The following is a 16,793-nucleotide window of genomic DNA, read 5'->3' as shown; positions in this document are numbered from 1 at the left end:
AATCCACTTATTAACTATAAGAATTAAAAAAAGATAAGTTTGGAAACAACAAAAACTAGATGGCTGGTTAAATCTTTTTAAAATATGATATATGAAATTTTTTTATATAAATCCTTTTCTTTTCCAACATATATAAATACTCTTTGAATAAATTGAATTCATAAACTTTCTCTACTAGAATTTAGATTGCGCCTTGTACTCCTCCTAAATTTTCCAACATTTTATACTAATTATTAAGAATTTAAATTAATCTATCCGCAATAATAATTTCATGTCTTATTATCCTACAAAAATTGTAGTTAGTGCAATATAGTAATTTCATTTGCAACGAACTATAATGGTGGTTTAACCTAGGCGAACAAGAAGCTGAGTCAATAGAGAACCGAAGCTGTGTGGCATCATCAGTTGCCAAACCTACAAAACCCTCTCTTTAAAGCAGACGCACACTTATCGTTCTCTTTCTCTGTTTCGAAACTCTCTTTCTCTTCTCTTCGCTTCGCCCAATGGAAGACGACGACGAGTTCGGAGATTTATACACCGACGTTCTCCGCCCCTTCGCTTCTTCTTCGCCCTCATCATCTTCTGCGCAGCAGCTCCACCAACTTTCCCCTGCGCCCCCCTCTCTCGATCTCAATCTCAATCCCAATCCCGACGCCGCACAGATCCCCTGCGATGCGCCCCACACTTATTCCCCTGCACCAACCAATCCCCTCCCTGAGCCTGACCCACGCGAACCGCCCCCGGAGTCGCCGAAAATTCCGGACGCGGAGCCTCTGCCGGATTCAAACCTCGTCGCCGCCGTCGTAGCGGGCGTTGATCCGATGGACAGGGAGGTGAAATTCGACATCGAGGAGGACGATGACGACGGCGGATGTGGTGGAGACGTCGTCGGAGAGACGGTTATTCCGGGGCTGTCCGGCGAGGCGGCGGCGGCGGTGCCGCCTGAGGGCGAGGGAGATGATTGGGACAGCGACAGTGAGGATGATTTGAAGATAGTGTTGAATGAGAACAATCACATGGCCATGGAGAGAGGAGGGGTGGCGGATGGTGATGAGGAGGAGGAGGATGGGGATGAGGAGCTTGTGATTGTGGCTGGCGGCGATCTGAATCAGGGCGTGGAGGAGCCGGAGTGGGGCGAGAATGCTGCCCTTGCTGCCGGTGATGGCGATAGGAAGGACGCTGCCGGAGAATTGGCCAAGGTCGGCGGTGCGGCCGTACCACCGAAGATTGGGTATAGCAATCATGGATATCACCCCTTTCATTCGCCTTTCAAGGTGAGTGTTGTGTTGATTGAAAGGGCATTGCTTGTGTTCAGGGATTTTATAGTGAGTATTCAAGAGCGAAATTGTGTGTTTGTAGTTTGTAGAATTGTATAAGAGATTGGTTTGTTTGTCAAATGAACTTTGATGATTTGAAATTGAATCACCTCTGGCTTTATGTTTCAGGCAAAAGTACTCAATTTTTGGAAAAAGTTGAAAAAGGAAAAGACTGAGTGGCTATGATAAATTGCATTAGTCTTGTGTTGAAAATGTGTGGTAATGGAAATTTGGATGGCTTTGTGTTGAAATTTGTATCGATTTCCTGTGAGATGAGATGTGAGTGATTCTTGTTGGCTTGCCTAATTGTCTTTTGTTTGGGAAAAGATTTTCTGGTTCTTTCTGTCGTTGAATATTTAGCTGGGCTTCGTGCATGGAGATTTGTGTACATGTTTTTTATTAGTTAGTTAGTTAGTGCATGCAGTCATGCACTTTGTACTCAGTTTGTTGTTGTATACTAGTTGAAGCTTGGGTTCAAGGACTGGATGAGCTTAGTCAAATGTTTCTGCTATGATAATGTGTTGTTGTGGTGTGGGTAAAATTTTGTTTGGTGTCTACACTTGGAACTTTGACTGGCCTTTTTGTTGTGAACTATTCTGGTGGGGCCTTGTTAACAATTGTACACTTGTATGTATTTCTTTCATCATTTCATCTGGAACAAAAAATTACTTGTGTTTAGATAGTATTTGTATATCTGTAATCAGATAACCTAGTTTTGGTTGAATGCTATGTTTTTGGTAAATCAATTATTAAAAAAATTATGGGGAGGGAGGCTACTACAATTGTATGCTTGGTGATGGCTTAACCTGTGGCTTTTACAAATTGCCCATGAAAGGGGATTGCTCACAGTTTGAATTGATCAGGGCCTTTCAAGTGAAGTTCTTTAATCCTAACAAGTGGGATAGTTTTTCCTTCTCTGCAGTTTTGCAGAGATTAATTTCATGATTTTCTTCTCTAAGCTAAAAAATTTGATTGTTGTTAATTCATGATAGTTCTTGGTTTTCTTATGAATATATGAAATGGGAAAAATCTAATAATTTGTTATTTTATTGTTTATGCATAGTATCAGTATGTTAGGCCTGGTGCAGCGCTAATGCCTGGAGCTGCTGCTTCTGCTCCAGGAGGGCCTCCTGGTCAAATTCGTCCTCTGGCTAACATGGCTGGTCGAGGCAGAGGGGAATGGAGACCACCTGGAATAAAAGGTGGTGCTGCTATGCAAAAAGGTTTTCATGCAGGTCCTGGATTACCTGGTTGGGGCAGCAGTGCTGCAGGGCGGGGGTTTGGTGGTGGATTGGAATTCACACTTCCTTCTCACAAGTAATTTTAAATTTTCATGATCTAAATTTCATTTTGTTTTTTCATGACCCTAGATTTGAAGTGTCTTAGAGTAGCGTATTTTGGGAAAATAATCACTTTTTTTTTTCCCTGGAAACTTCCTGAGAGAGCTCTTTTTTTAAAGTAAAAAATTAATTATTTCCTATGATATAATCTTTCCAAAATGGAAGGCATTTTTTGAGTGGTGAAGTATCACTGTAATTTAAGAGAGAAGTGTCTAGAATCCTAAAAAAACATTAACGAGTGGAATGAGGCTAAGCTCCAGTACTGTTGTTTCTTTTGTCTTTTGATCTATAGAAACATGTCTGACTTTTACTTAACTTTGATTTAATAATATAAAATGAAAACTTGTGGACTACTGGATCAAGTTTGTCCTTTGCTTTTCTTGGAATGTTATTATTGACTTGCACTGAAAATGGACTAAAAACATGACTAGACATGATTTGTGATTTCTTGAGTGTAGCACTCAACATTCTAATATATTCTATTACACACATGCAGACACAAGAATTACTACATCTTACATTTACAAGAGCAATAGTAAAGAATTAGACCATTCCCTATTACCCTAATCTTGTCAATGATACATCAACTCTCATTATTCCCAATGACATATTAATCACTATCTTTATTTCCAACAGCTTGTTATTGTTTTATTTTCTTTGGTGGTTTATCTCCATGATGTATAAATAAATATAATTGCTCACTCCTACTTTTTATTAATGTAGCAGTGTGCTTTCTTTTGGAATACCTATTTCTCTGACAACTACCTTGCTGATAAATAAATTTTGATGTATGGAGTTTGATATTACTTGTATCAATCTATTTGAGTTAGAATCTTACAACAAAAGCACATCTCTGATGCAGGATACTTTTACTTCCATTATTTTAATATTTTTGTTCATTTATAACTAAATCTCATTTATGTGTCACCTATTTAGTGCTTATAAACCTGCCAATTATTTTCAGGACTATATTTGATGTTGAAATTGAGAATTTTGAGGAGAAACCGTGGAAATATCCGAATGTTGATATATCGGATTTTTTCAACTTTGGCTTGAATGAGGAGAGCTGGAAAGATTATTGCAAACAGCTGGTAAAATTATTAACATACTTCCAACATTCTCCACAAGTTAGTGTATACTGAGAAACCTTGTATTTGACTTTTTTAGGAGCAACTACGCTTGGAGTCTACTATGCAAAGCAAGATCCGTGTTTATGAGAGTGGTCGAACAGAGCAGGTAGAGGAACTTTTGTATTTTACATTACTAATTTAGTTCCTTTTCCTTATCAATTTCCCAAGGTTGTTTGAGTACTGATTTTATAATTAAGTTAATCATCTAATTGATTTCATTTCAGGAGTATGATCCAGACTTACCCCCTGAATTAGCTGCAGCTACTGGTATACATGATGTACCTGGTGAACACACAAATTCTCTAAAGTCAGATGTTGGACAAAGCGATGTTATGAAAGGTTCTGGGACTGGACGTGTGCGACCACCACTAGTATGTATCTGTCTAATTTTATGTGTAATAAAATTATTGACAATATACTTCTGTTTGTAGGAATTTCTCTCATATTAAGCCTGTTGAAAATTTAGGACTACATTGCTTAAGGATTTGAGATACCAACAACTTAAATTTGAATGAGTGGAGAAAATTATCACACTCAGCACTTAGCTTTTTATTAACACACACACACACACACACACACACACATATATATATATATATATATATATATATATATATAGTACAGAGAGAGAGAGAGAAGGGGAAAGCTGCCTTTGGATAAGGATTAGACACTCAGCTTCCCACACACTCAACATGACAACACATAAAGCTTAATACACACTCAACCTCACTCACACACTCAAAACAGCCTTTTACCCACACAGCTGTCTACACAATACAGCTGTATACAATATATATTTAACAAAGCCCATATAACTGCTTTCTGTATGCTTTTTGGGCTGCTTGATGTTGGTCAATATAGCATTATGTTTGTGGTAGATATTTTTCCTTTATTCTCTAATTCTGTCTCTAGTCTCTTATAAATTTATTTCCTACCAGCCAACTGGTAGAGCAATACAGGTGGAAGGTGGTTATGGTGACCGGCTTCCTTCCATTGATACCCGCCCTCCCCGAATCCGTGATTCAGATGCAATCATTGAGGTATTTGATGATTTTGTCATATAAATAATATGTGGTCTTCAGATAACCCATTTTACTGCATATGCATTGTATACATTACTAAGTATTTTTGTAAACAGATTGTTTTACAGGATACAGAAGATGACGAGTCCTCTGCAGGAATTGCTCAAGATCCACCAGAGAGTGGAGATCCCCATAGAGAGGATTTTAGAGAAGACCATGTAGCTGGGGATGAAATTCCAAGGTTGGAGCCCAAGTATTTTGATGGTTTTCCACAGGATTATAATGGTCGAAAGAAAGAGATTGCAGGAAGAAGAATGCCATTTATAAATTCCTGTGCTGCTAACATGCCTAATGGAGATGAAAAATTGTTCTTCCCACAGGAAGAGCCAATTGAGTACTCTGGCTCAAGGGGCCAAAATCGTAGGAACTATGGTGGCAATTTTAGCTCCTCTCATGACGAAAGGTACTTGATAGTGCATATTCCACAAGAAAATACTTTGAAAATGTCAACCTTTATCTGTATGCTAATGTTTTTCCCACTGCTTTACTTTGTTGTTATCATATTCATTTCATTCTATAGGCATCCATAAATCAGCAGATGCTCATTAAGTTTAAGAATCTTTGAAATGTATCCCACACTGAGGTCTTTATCATTAGGTTTGTATGCTGCAATGCACCATGAAGTAGAGGAGATTTAGATATCAGGATTGATTCATGCTAAGGGTAGTTGTAATTGGTAAGGGATTTTCTAAACCAGGACAAATGACCGAAACTGACAATATAGGTTACAGTGATGTTGCCTTGAATTAAATTACTATGTCATAAAACAGTTAAAATTTTGAATGGTTCGAGAAGCACATTATTAACATGACAAATAATAATGAAATATATTCGGCATGTCTTTTCTTGGAAAAAAATGAAGGCTGGATCCTAGATAAAGATTATGGAACTACTCAAATGCTATAAGTGAAAAAAAGCACTTTTCCTTGTTTCAGAATTATATTAAAGAAAATAAAAGATATCATTCCTTTTATTAGATACTTAGATATATTTTCTTGATTTAAGGATTTTTTTTTTCATGTGTACATCCTTTAGCGTACTTGTCAAATTCTATTTTGCTAGAAACATAGTTTATTATTTTCATTGCAATTTTTTTAAGCTGGTGTCTGGACCTAATAGGCTTTGTAATCTTCATGTACAATTTATAAATATCTTTTGTATTTACAGGCAGATGCAAAGAAGAGTGCGTGGTCAGTCTCCTCCTATTATTCCTATTCAAGAATTGGCAACTGATAACAGTCAAAAAGAAGAGTCAGCGGAAAGCATGGAAGGTAGACATAGATCATCCCCTGCCGTTAAGGATGTAGGGGAGTCCAGTGTGGAGTACAAAGATATTGAACTTGAGGACACTGAGACAGCTGATGGAAGTTCAAGATTGGAAAAGGAGGAAACAGTAGACAGAGTAGATACCCTTGAGGATGGGGTAGCAAAGAGACAGAAAGTAACATCTCAAGTTGAGCCACCTTTGCCTGATGAAGTTGATGATGATTGGGAGGACTCAAAGGCTGCAAAAAGTAGTGATAACAGCAAAGCAAGATCAGCAAGCAGTAGAGATAACCAGAAGCGGCAAGAGGGTTTTGAGGAAGAAGTAGTTCAGGATCCACAATCAGCACATCTGGGTAGCATCAGACAGCACCCTGATGAAATTGAGCCGGGATTTTATAAAAGAGAGCATGATGCAAAGCAAGAACCTGAAAGAAATCGCATGATGCTTAAAGGCAGAGAGAGATCATACCCTTACAAGGACCGGCATCCTAGCTCAGCTCCTCAGTTACACGCAAATACAGATGGATTTGATGGACAAAAAGAAAGGGACAATTCTGAAATGGATTGGGCACGGAGAGATGATGATCTCTATAACAGAAGGGTTAGAAATGATGAACCTAGAAAGAGGGATAGGGCTAAGGTTCGAGAAAATGAGAGAAACGACAAAGAAGATAGCCTTCATTCTAGAAAACAGTTGGATAATGGTAGCTACAGGGTTTTGTATGAAAAAGATGTTGGGTCCAGAGATTCAAGACATAGGGAAAGAGACGAGGGCTTGAGGATTAGGTACGAAGCAGTGGAGGATTACCGTGGCAAGAGGAGGAAGGATGAGGAATATCTTAGGAGGGAGCATATTGACAAAGAAGAAGTTCTGCATGGCTACAGGGAAAATGCTAGTCGGCGCAGGCGAGAAAGAGATGAAGTATTGGATCCACGAAAGAGGGATGACCTGCAAAGAGCTAGAGATAACCCTGATGATCAATATGCTACTAGGCAGAAAGATGATGCCTGGGTACCAAGGGAGAGGGGTGATAGGCAGAGAGATAGGGAGGAGTGGCATCGGATGAAACAGTCCCATGAAGAACACCTACCCAAGCGTGAAAGAGAAGAAGGACGAAGTTCTGTAAGAAGTGGACGAGGGGCTGAACATAAACTTTCTGAGAAAGAATACCAATCCAGAGAAGCAATGCGGCAAAATGACCAATTGAAGAGAAGGGATAGAATTCAGGATGAAAGTCCACATCATAAGGGGCGAGATGATGCTTCTGCCCGTGGAAATCAATATACTACTGAGGAAAGGCGATCTAGGCAAGAAAGGTCAAGTAGTCGTAGTGATCGTGTTGCTAATTTTTCAGATAACCAAAAAGTCAAGCATAGAGAAGGCTCAAGGAAAAGCAAAGAACGTGATGTTAGTGACCTTAATAGTTTAGGCCTGTCCAAGAGAAGTCAAGAAAATCAAATTGGTCCAACCAATGAGAAGGTATGCACACTTCATGTGAAAACGTGAAACTATCTGGAGAGTAAAATAATCTTTACATGAAATTAAGTATTCTCAATATGTGACTCTTAGAATCATGAAGGTCTAGAATTATGTTTAGTTGCAATTTAGTGACCAGTAATGTTAGAAGTGTTGGTTCAAGCTACATAATGTATGCCAAGGCACACTTGATCATGAATAACTAGCTTGTGCATTTTCATTATTCCTCCTTCCCCTCTTCATATGTTAGGAGGAGGTGGAAATTAATAGATATGTCCTTTTGAGGCATCGTTTTGTCTTTTTTGTCCCAGTAGGATTGCCAACTTTGAAGACTCAACTTCTGGAAGAAAGTACTTAGGTGGCTTTTAAACAGAATGTATGATGATGTTTAATAAATCCACCTAGTGTTAATTGGAATTTACTACATACTGCATGACGGGATCCACTCTTGACTTAAGTATCTAGTTTATGAGAAGCTTTTATCTTAAAATTATTATGCATTATCCTATTGTTTTATCTTGATGTTTTGGTTGAGAGATTATTGTTGTTGTGACTTTTGACCCTATTTGATTGCACTAGAAATATCCTCCAAGTGACTGATGTTTGGAAAAAAAACCTTGTTATTATGGTATATTGTTTGTCTTGATGTCTCAACACGGTATTATTATAACTGACAAGCTTATCACCTTTTGCTTTTATTTTATTTTTTTCATAAGCAACTAGAGTTGATAAAATAGGAATGTGTCAGGCAATTGGCAATAGGCAATAGGCATAACTTTGTCGGAACTTTTGGCATGGATTAACAAATCAAATGTGTTAATTCTAGGTTGCTCTGGAAGTGATTTGCTACTTTAGGAGATTCACCATAAAATGGCCGTGCTTGAGATTGATTATTGAAACTTTGATTTTTGATAAGAATTCAATGATATCCTTTGATCCATACAGATGATTTAACCTAACAAGACAAGGCTTTTTTTTTTTTTGTTTATTTGTCAGAATTGGGTCTAAGATTCACTTTTAAATTTAATTGATGATTAATTGCATTTAACAGATGTATTAATATTGTTAGTAGTAAGGTAAACGGAATTGAGATTCTATCTAAAATACAAAATTATATTCATGTATTTATAAAAAAAAAAAGAAATATTAAAGTAATTGGTGCAGAAATATTAATAACCCTGGTTAGCAGGGATCTCGTTGAGACTTTGCTGGCTGGGAAAAAGTTTCTTATTTTAACCACATTTTGCCTTAGTCTGTCCCTGTCGACTGATCAAGAAAGTGATAGTGGAGTGCTCTTCAATGTGTTGCACTGCATGAAAGCTGTTGCTGATGATGGAAAATTATCATTATTCATTAGATGCTTGCTCTTGTTTCCTATAATTGTTAGTTTCTATTTGTGAAGGGCTTGAAAGGATCTGGTGATGAAGAGCGTGCTGAGCATGAAATTCCAGGGCATCGCCTGTCAAGAAAACAGCGGGAAGACATGTCCTCAGATGATGAACAGCAAGATTCTCGCAGAGGACGCTCTAAATTGGAACGCTGGACAAGCCATAAGGAAAGAGATTTCAGTGTCAACAAGTCCTCTTCTTCCTTGAAGTATAAAGACATTGATAAGGATAATAACGATGGGTCTTCTGAAGCTGGGAAGCCTGCGGATGAACCTGCTAAAACTGTTGATGTTGATAATCAACATCTCTTGTTAGCTGAAGCAAGGGATTCTGCAGATATGGAAAATAGGGATGCTGATACAAAAGAATTGGGAGATCGGCACCTTGACACGGTTGAGAGGTTGAAGAAGCGTAGCGAGCGGTTCAAGCTCCCAATGCCTAGTGAAAAAGAGACCCTTGTCATCAAGAAGTTAGAAAGTGAACCTCTGCCTTCTGCCAAAAGTGAAAATCCAGTAGTAGATTCAGAAGTCAAACAAGAACGACCTGCCCGGAAAAGAAGATGGGTCACTAACTGAATAAGAAATCTGGGGCATTATTATTTTGCCCGGAGTCTAATCTATAGTTTGGCCCAGGGAAAATTTCAGCTTTGCCTGATATTTTTTATAATTCTAGAACCCTGCAAGCCAGCCATGCTTAGTATCTCTATCTCTATCACTATCCTCTATCACTATCAAACGTTGAAAATGGCATCTGTAGGGTTTGGGACAATTTGTACTTCAGTAATGTCATCTTGTAGACCTTACTACCTATACATTTATTGTACACTGTATATATACAAGTAAAATGTAAAACATGAACTGCCACTACAGGTAGTACATATTGTGTGTCCAAATATGGCTCTTACCTAGATGGATCTGGGTAATGAGAATTATTGGTGAACGTGACCAAGGTTGGATGCAATGACATTCAGAAACCATTGGCATGTCTGGTGAGGCATTGAGCCTGATACTGGCACCTTCCACACTTGAGGACTTTACAGGTCAAAGCTTTTGGAAAACATCTTGGTGAGGGCTATCCAAAGAAATGCATGGTGCCTGCTTCTCAAACGTGTTTTTTAAATTGAATTGTTAGACTGTAAGCAAGTACGGATTACTCATTCTCTCTCTCTCTCTCTCTCTCTCCCCCTCCCCCCCACCCCCAACCTTTACATTTTTTATGCGGGAATCATGAAACCTTATCAATGAGCCTTGTTGTTTCTAGAGATCAAATGACATGTAGTTTAGGTTAGAAATTTCAACTAGTAATGAAAGTAAAATAATAATTTATTGCCTTTGTCAAATCTTCTAATATATATATATATATATATATATATATATATATATATATATATATATATATTATCTTTATTAAGGTTTTGTTTTGGTTGAGAGTAAAAAAAGTGAAGGAAGAGAAATTTGAATTGAATAGATATTAGCAGTGTGTTTGGATAAGGAATTTGAAGTGGGGAGTGCAATTTTCAGAGGGAATTCCTAGTTATAAAATTTTGTTTAGATCGTTTGTTAAAAGTAATTTAAAATTTTGGAAGTTTTTAGGCAATTTTAAATAGCTAAAAATGAAGAATTGTGATCTCTACATAAAAGTTGGGCATTTAGAATTCGTTTCCTTTCATTAACAGATTCAGCAATACATACTTCTACTTCTTTGCGTACCTCATCTGAAAACCAGCTTTGCTTTGTTGACATAACCAGTGGGTGAGCATTTTCCCAACAATGTCTCCGTCTTCACCAGCAGCTCCATTGTTGAGTGCTTCACGTGTCACTAGTTCTAGTCCTCCAACGGCTTGCTGTTTGTTTTCAACATCGAAAACATCTTCTCCAAGAGTTTGGTAGATAGTGTTTTCTTAGACTTTCTCGTTTACTTAATTCGGGTGAATTAGTTAATTGAGTTTGATAAACAGGATCGAAGGAGGTAGATATTAAGAGACTATTTGGTAACTTGAACTGGATTTTTTTTTTTGAAAAAAAAAAAGTTTTTATATTAGGTGAAGTTGGAAAATAATCTCTTTTGAGTTAGGTGTTAAATTGAACAAAAAGAATATTAAAACAGAAAGAAGGTTAATGCCATGAATATGATTTTAATTTTAGAAAAAATAACCTTTTTCTGGAATTAATTCAATAGATTTTATTTTTCATTCATAGTACTTAAGAAATATAAAAAATATTTTCTTTAACTATCAGAAAACAATTTGATGAGAGATTAAAAGTATACTATAATTTTTTTAATCAAACATTAGGCTCAAAATAAAAACAAAGAGGGGCTGATTCCAAAAGATATCAATTATTATGCCTTTTTTATATAAAGGAAATTAAAGACAAACAGGAAGAAAACAATTAGCTATTCCTAGTGAAAAAGACACCTAGGGTATCAACTAACACTTTGGGTTCAAGAAACATTCACAATGACCATCTGTTGATCATCCAAAGCTCCCTTCTTAGCAAGCTAATCGACACAACTATTCCATTCTCTTAGAGTATGATGGAAGCTCATGCCAATCCAAATACAAAGCTTCTAATCTTCTACACCATAGGGAAGAAAGGGTGGGTATTCCTTGAACCAAACACCATAATTTATAAACAACAAGTTGTTTTAGAGTCTGATTCCCAAGTTAGAGTCAGAGTGCAAATTCCTTCTAACCAAGCTAGTCTAATTCCATGATAAATAGCTTGTAGTTATGCATTTGTGTTGGTTGAAACTCCGCAAGAGCCATAGAATCTTATAACTCATTGACCATGGGTATCTCGAACCGTTGCATAGGTTTCCAAAAGCACTGTCATCCACATCCCACAAATTTATATGAATAAATTCAAAGTGAGCTATCATGTGCTCCTTCCATTAATTATATTTAATGCCTATGAATAGAGGTGGTTTGTTGGTGGAAAATCCTTCTTCCATATCTATGATGTCCTGGATCTTTTCCTTAGTATTGTTAGATATTCAATCCTTAAGGCCAAGCTCTGATACCAACTGAAATAACAACAATCACACTAGAAGAGAGGTTGAATAGTGTGTTAATCAAGGATATAATAAACTTGTACAGATTTTAGCACAAATATGGATGGAAATGTAGAGGAAAGATTAGTCGTCCACTAAGGAGAAAAATAAGATTTAATAAACACAAGTTTAATCGTCCAGACACTTAGTAACAAAAAATCCTTTTAAAACAGTTTTCAAATAAACACTTGGTGTAAAAGAAGTGACAGAGAGTGTTAATAGAATGCTCAATAAATCATAAAGGAAAGAAGTAAAAACACTTGGTTTATACTGGTTCATTCAACCTGAGCTACGTCCAGTTCTCTTTTACTCTACAGTAAAGGGTTCTACTAATCAAAACTTGATTACAAACAAGTATTCTAATCTGTCACTCCTAGCTGTACAAGTATTCTTAATACCACTTTTGACACTTTCTTAAACTCTCCCGAATTTAAGAAATCCAAGTATTTTTTAACGCTAAGCCACTTCTGGCTTCCACAAACAGTAGTTTGAATGAATACAAGTATTCAACAACACTTAAAGAGTGGATAAACAATAAAGCTCGATTAGAAAAGACTACGTGGTGTCGTTTGTATTAGTCATCCAATAATTTCAGCAAAGTTTCGCTTAAGCTAATTTCTTGCTTTTTTGTCAGTATTTTTCCACATGTTTTTTTAGCAGTGTCTGTCTTTTATAGACCTCTATGAGAGATTTGTTGCAGCATCAACGTCAGTTCCTTTAAAAGATCGTTGTTTCATAGTGAAGGAGAAAGCTACATGGCGTGCTTTGATTTGCTGTTAGGCGTTTGACAAGTGTACCAAATGTCTATGTAGTAAAACCTCAGAAATTCTATGTGTTGCACTTGTATTGGATAACTTTCAATTTATAAGGGAAATATTTGAAAGAAGGAGTAGAAGAAATAATAGAAACAAAAGAATCAAAAGCAGAATATGTAAAGAATTCAATGAGATGCAGATGTTAAGACCTAGCATGCCTAGTTCACCTTGGATGTATGAATTTATGGTTTTTCTTTATCAAATTAATCAGATATGTTCTACCCACATCTATCCATTTACTTGCCCCTGATGCCTCACGATGACAAGCCTATTTTATTTACCTATCTCCCAAATGCCATTGAAAAGACTCGATAAATAAAATGCATGAAGAATAGAGTCTAGATGTTTGCTAAATGCATGGGCATAAAGTTACCATTCTATGCCTAGCAATGATTACCTTATGATTTCTTCTTTATTGTTCTATTAGAAGTTACTCTCTCCCAAGCAACTAACCCGTAAAACTAATGCATGCATCTTTTCTTTAGATCTTATTAGAAGTTACCCTCTCCCGAGCAACTAACCCCCAATGTTGGACAAGTGGCCTCAGAAATTTTAAGAATGAGGGGTTGAATTAAGATTTCGTTGACTATTCCTAATTGAAAATTTCCTTTTCTTAGATATTCCCTAGATTCAATTATTTCTTTAATTGTAAGTTACTCGAATAACAAATAAGGAGAAGTAAACTTAAAGAAATATAAACACAATAGAAAGTAAAAGAGATTAAGGAAAGAGAGAATGCAAAACCGGATTTATACTGGATCGGCCACAACCTGTGCCTATGTCCAGTCCCCAAGAAACCCGCTTGAGATTTCCACTATCCTTGTAAAATCCTTTACAAGAAATGAACCACAAAGGACTTCCCTTCTTTGTGTTCAGTGATTACAACCAAGAAGTTATTCCCACTTCTTGCAATGAACCCCAAGGAACGTTGGTCCCTTGTGTCCAGTGATAACAACCAAGAAGTTATACCCACTTCTTGCAATGAACCTAAAAGACGTTGGTCTTTTGTGTCCAGTGATCAACCAAGAAGCAAATCCTGCTTCTTGCAATGAACCCAAGGAACGTTGGTCCCTTGTGTTCAGTGTTTCCAACCAAGAAGACCTTCTCTAGAAAACAGTCACCAAGAGTAAGTCTCTTGAAAAGCTTTTTGTAAGAATGGAGGAGAGGAAGAAAATACAATAGCACAAGTTTTTGCCCAATGAATTTTTCTTGACAAAGCAAGTGTTGAACAAAAACTCTTAGAAAGATGTTGAGAATTAGTGTTTTTCAGTCTTTTTGAAATTCATAACATGGTCACATATTTATAGTCATTTGATGGCTCTTGAAGAACCATGTTAAAAGTTGTGACTCTTTGCAAAAAATAATCATTTTAAAAGTTGTGACTCTTTGGTAATTTATTTTTCAAAACCAGTCACTGGTAATCGATTACCATTATGGTGTAATCGATTACACAGTTTATTTTATCAAAGGTTGTGACTCTTCGAGTTGAAGTTTGAAATCTAACGTTTAAAACCACTGGTAATCAATTACAAATATTGTGTAATCGATTACACTATTTTGAAAATATTTTTTCACAAGTTGTGACTCTTGAGATTTGAAATTCAATGTTCAAAAACATTGGTAATCGATTACATGTCCATGATAATCGATTACTACTTTGTAAAATAGTTATAAAACTGTTTTGGGTTTCTGGTAATCGATTACCAAAGAGTAAAAACTCTGGTAAAATATTTTTCTTTGAAAAATTCTTTTGGACAAAATGTGATATTCAATCTTTTCTTTGAAAAATTCTTTTTATACTTATCTTGATGCTTTTCTTGAGGTTCTTGCATATCTTGAGTCTTCTCTTGAATCTTCTTGATTTCTTTAATCTTGTTTGAATGTATCTTTTTAAAAATCTTTGGCATCATCAAAATAATCTTGGAAGCTTTGCTTATACACCCAAAAGAAAGTAAAGATGAAAATGCAAGATAAAATAAAGAAGAAAATAGAACAGAAAAACCTGAAAAGGGATCCTCTTGCATTGATAAATCTGAAGTACACCATACATCCTTTGGCTTTTTAGGCCTGCTAGGCCCTAACTAGGGGATTAGCCACTCATGGTCATGAGGGGCTTTACAATGAGAGGGGGTGAAAGAAAGAATGTATACAAATGATAGAGAAAGAAGAGAGGAGGAGTTCTCAGGCTTAAGGTAATGATAGGAGTGCTCTGAGACTCCGTGTGTCATTTCCCCTTGGCTGAGCTCTCTATTTATAGTTGCTAGAGTGGGCTTTGGTCCTTCGTAGGCTCGCTCAGCGCGACACCCCTCGTTTAGCGTGTTCAGATCGTGCGCTTAGCGAGCTCCTCTCGCTTAGCGCGTGTTGCTTCTGTTGGATCACGCGCTTAGCATGTTCTGTTTTCAGTTGTGCCCGCTTAGCCTGTGTTGCGCGTTGAGCGCGAGTAACAGATTTGGACTCTTGTGCTTAATGCCTCGCTTAACACCTGTCTCCTCTGGCTCGCTTAGCGCGAGCTGCGCGCTTAGCGGGAGAATGGGCTGGGCCTTTCTGATTTTTTTCTTCATTATTTCCTTCTTTTTGCTTTTAACACCTCCAATATTTATATCTACAGTCAAAATTCACGAAACATCAATTCTTTAACAATTAAGCGCAAATAAATGCTAAATAATTATTTTTAAAGCCAAATTTGCTTAATTTTCTCTTATCAAAGTATAATTATTTAGCAGTTATCGTTTGTGAAGATTTGTATGATACCCATGTGCTCCCTGTCTTTTAGCGAAAGTGACCTTTAGAGAATATTCTTATCTGCACCTTCTATTATGCCATTTCCTTAAATCCAAATATTAGCATTTCAAAATAAAGAGAGACAAAATGAATTTGTATAGGACAAAATTCGTGTGCTTCCCTTTTATGGTTACTACATACTTTTTTGCCAGTGCTGATCATTTCAAAAGATGTATGAGTTACTTACTAGCTAGACACATGGTATAAACAATAAGATAGTGTATAACACTAATTGTCAAAGAGAGTGAACACCATTTAGTTTTTAGCGTGTTGGGCGCTAGATAGATAATTAACATAGTAGTTCTTCTTAGACAATACAACACATTGTTAAATCCTTTAATAAATATAACCTACTCACTTGTCAAAAACTCATTAGAATATCATTAATTTATACTTTTTGTTATCCATCAAAATCCAAGGTAGATGAGACGAGTGATCGTCCAGACCTAACAACAATATGCCTATTAGTATGATAAAGGTTTATGGAAAGGCTTTGATGATCAGCCAACCACATGAAGTGTTCAATAGTTTTAGGAAATCTAAGAGCCCACACCTAGGAACCCTTCCCTAATAAGTTAGCAATGGATTGACAGGCATAAGATAGCCAACAAAAGATGAATTTAGCAGAATAAATTGCATTCAAAAAATGCCCTACATCAATGTCATAAAAAATCTAATCATTTAGAAAATAACTTTGAACTTCCTCTATGAGCCAAACCAAAATCTCAATAGTAACCTTATCCCAACACCATTGACCATTACACCATAAATCTTCTTTTATCTTTAGGGACATCTCGGGCTTCATCCTCCTCAGCTTTTTCTTTACTGGGGAACATTCAAGATTTAGAGGTAATCTATGTTGTACGATGTCAGAATTCAAACCAGGCATATCTTGGTACGACCAGGCAAAGAGGTCTTGGTAGTCCCTCAGCAGGGCCACCAATTCTTCACGGATGAGGGCGGTCATACCCGTGCCTACTTTTACTTCCTTCTTTTCACTGTCGGTACCTAAGTCTACGAGTTCTGTCTATTCTGGATGCGGCCTCATCTCTCGATTCTGCCGAGCAATTATTCTTTCTAGCTCTAGGGGAAGCCCCACATCTTCGTCTTCTTCATCCTCTGTCCGACTCGCTTCTTGCTCGAAATC

General features: G+C 36.9%; 1 protein-coding gene across 3 annotated transcripts; it reads left to right on the top strand.

The window, feature by feature from the left end:
- Positions 1-359: 359 nt before the first annotated feature.
- Positions 360-9,874, top strand: LOC100803769 (FIP1[V]-like protein). 3 transcript variants are annotated; one of them, XM_003535014.5, is made up of 9 exons: positions 360-1,274; positions 2,386-2,633; positions 3,621-3,747; positions 3,824-3,892; positions 4,011-4,157; positions 4,725-4,826; positions 4,925-5,271; positions 6,036-7,614; positions 9,014-9,874. In XM_003535014.5, exons 1-9 carry the CDS (start codon positions 504-506, stop codon positions 9,572-9,574), a joined length of 3,951 nt encoding a protein of 1,316 aa, XP_003535062.1. In that variant the 5' UTR covers positions 360-503; the 3' UTR covers positions 9,575-9,874. The 3 variants fall into 3 exon arrangements, with proteins under 3 accessions (XP_003535062.1, XP_006587148.1, XP_006587147.1); XM_006587085.4 differs by lacking the exon at positions 9,014-9,874 and adding an exon at positions 7,923-8,242 and having other exon boundaries at positions 2,380-2,633; XM_006587084.4 differs by having other exon boundaries at positions 361-1,274; positions 2,380-2,633.
- The last annotated feature ends 6,919 nt before the right edge of the window (positions 9,875-16,793 follow it).

The sequence above is a fragment of the Glycine max genome, chromosome 9 (assembly GCF_000004515.6).
Source record: "Glycine max cultivar Williams 82 chromosome 9, Glycine_max_v4.0, whole genome shotgun sequence".
In the NCBI taxonomy this organism is placed as follows: domain Eukaryota; kingdom Viridiplantae; phylum Streptophyta; class Magnoliopsida; order Fabales; family Fabaceae; genus Glycine; species Glycine max.
Note: the sequence above shows the minus strand (reverse complement) of the source record. Positions and strands in the feature narration are given on the sequence as shown.

Bases quoted from the DNA above. Each gene is read 5' to 3' on its own strand.
- LOC100803769 (XM_006587084.4), top strand. From the start codon at position 504: ATGGAAGACGACGACGAGTTCGGAGATTTATACACCGACGTTCTCCGC. The intron at 1,275-2,379 runs GTGAGTGTTGTG...GTTTATGCATAG, and splicing joins CCTTTCATTCGCCTTTCAAG to TATCAGTATGTTAGGCCTGG. The intron at 3,748-3,823 runs GTAAAATTATTA...TGACTTTTTTAG, and splicing joins AAGATTATTGCAAACAGCTG to GAGCAACTACGCTTGGAGTC.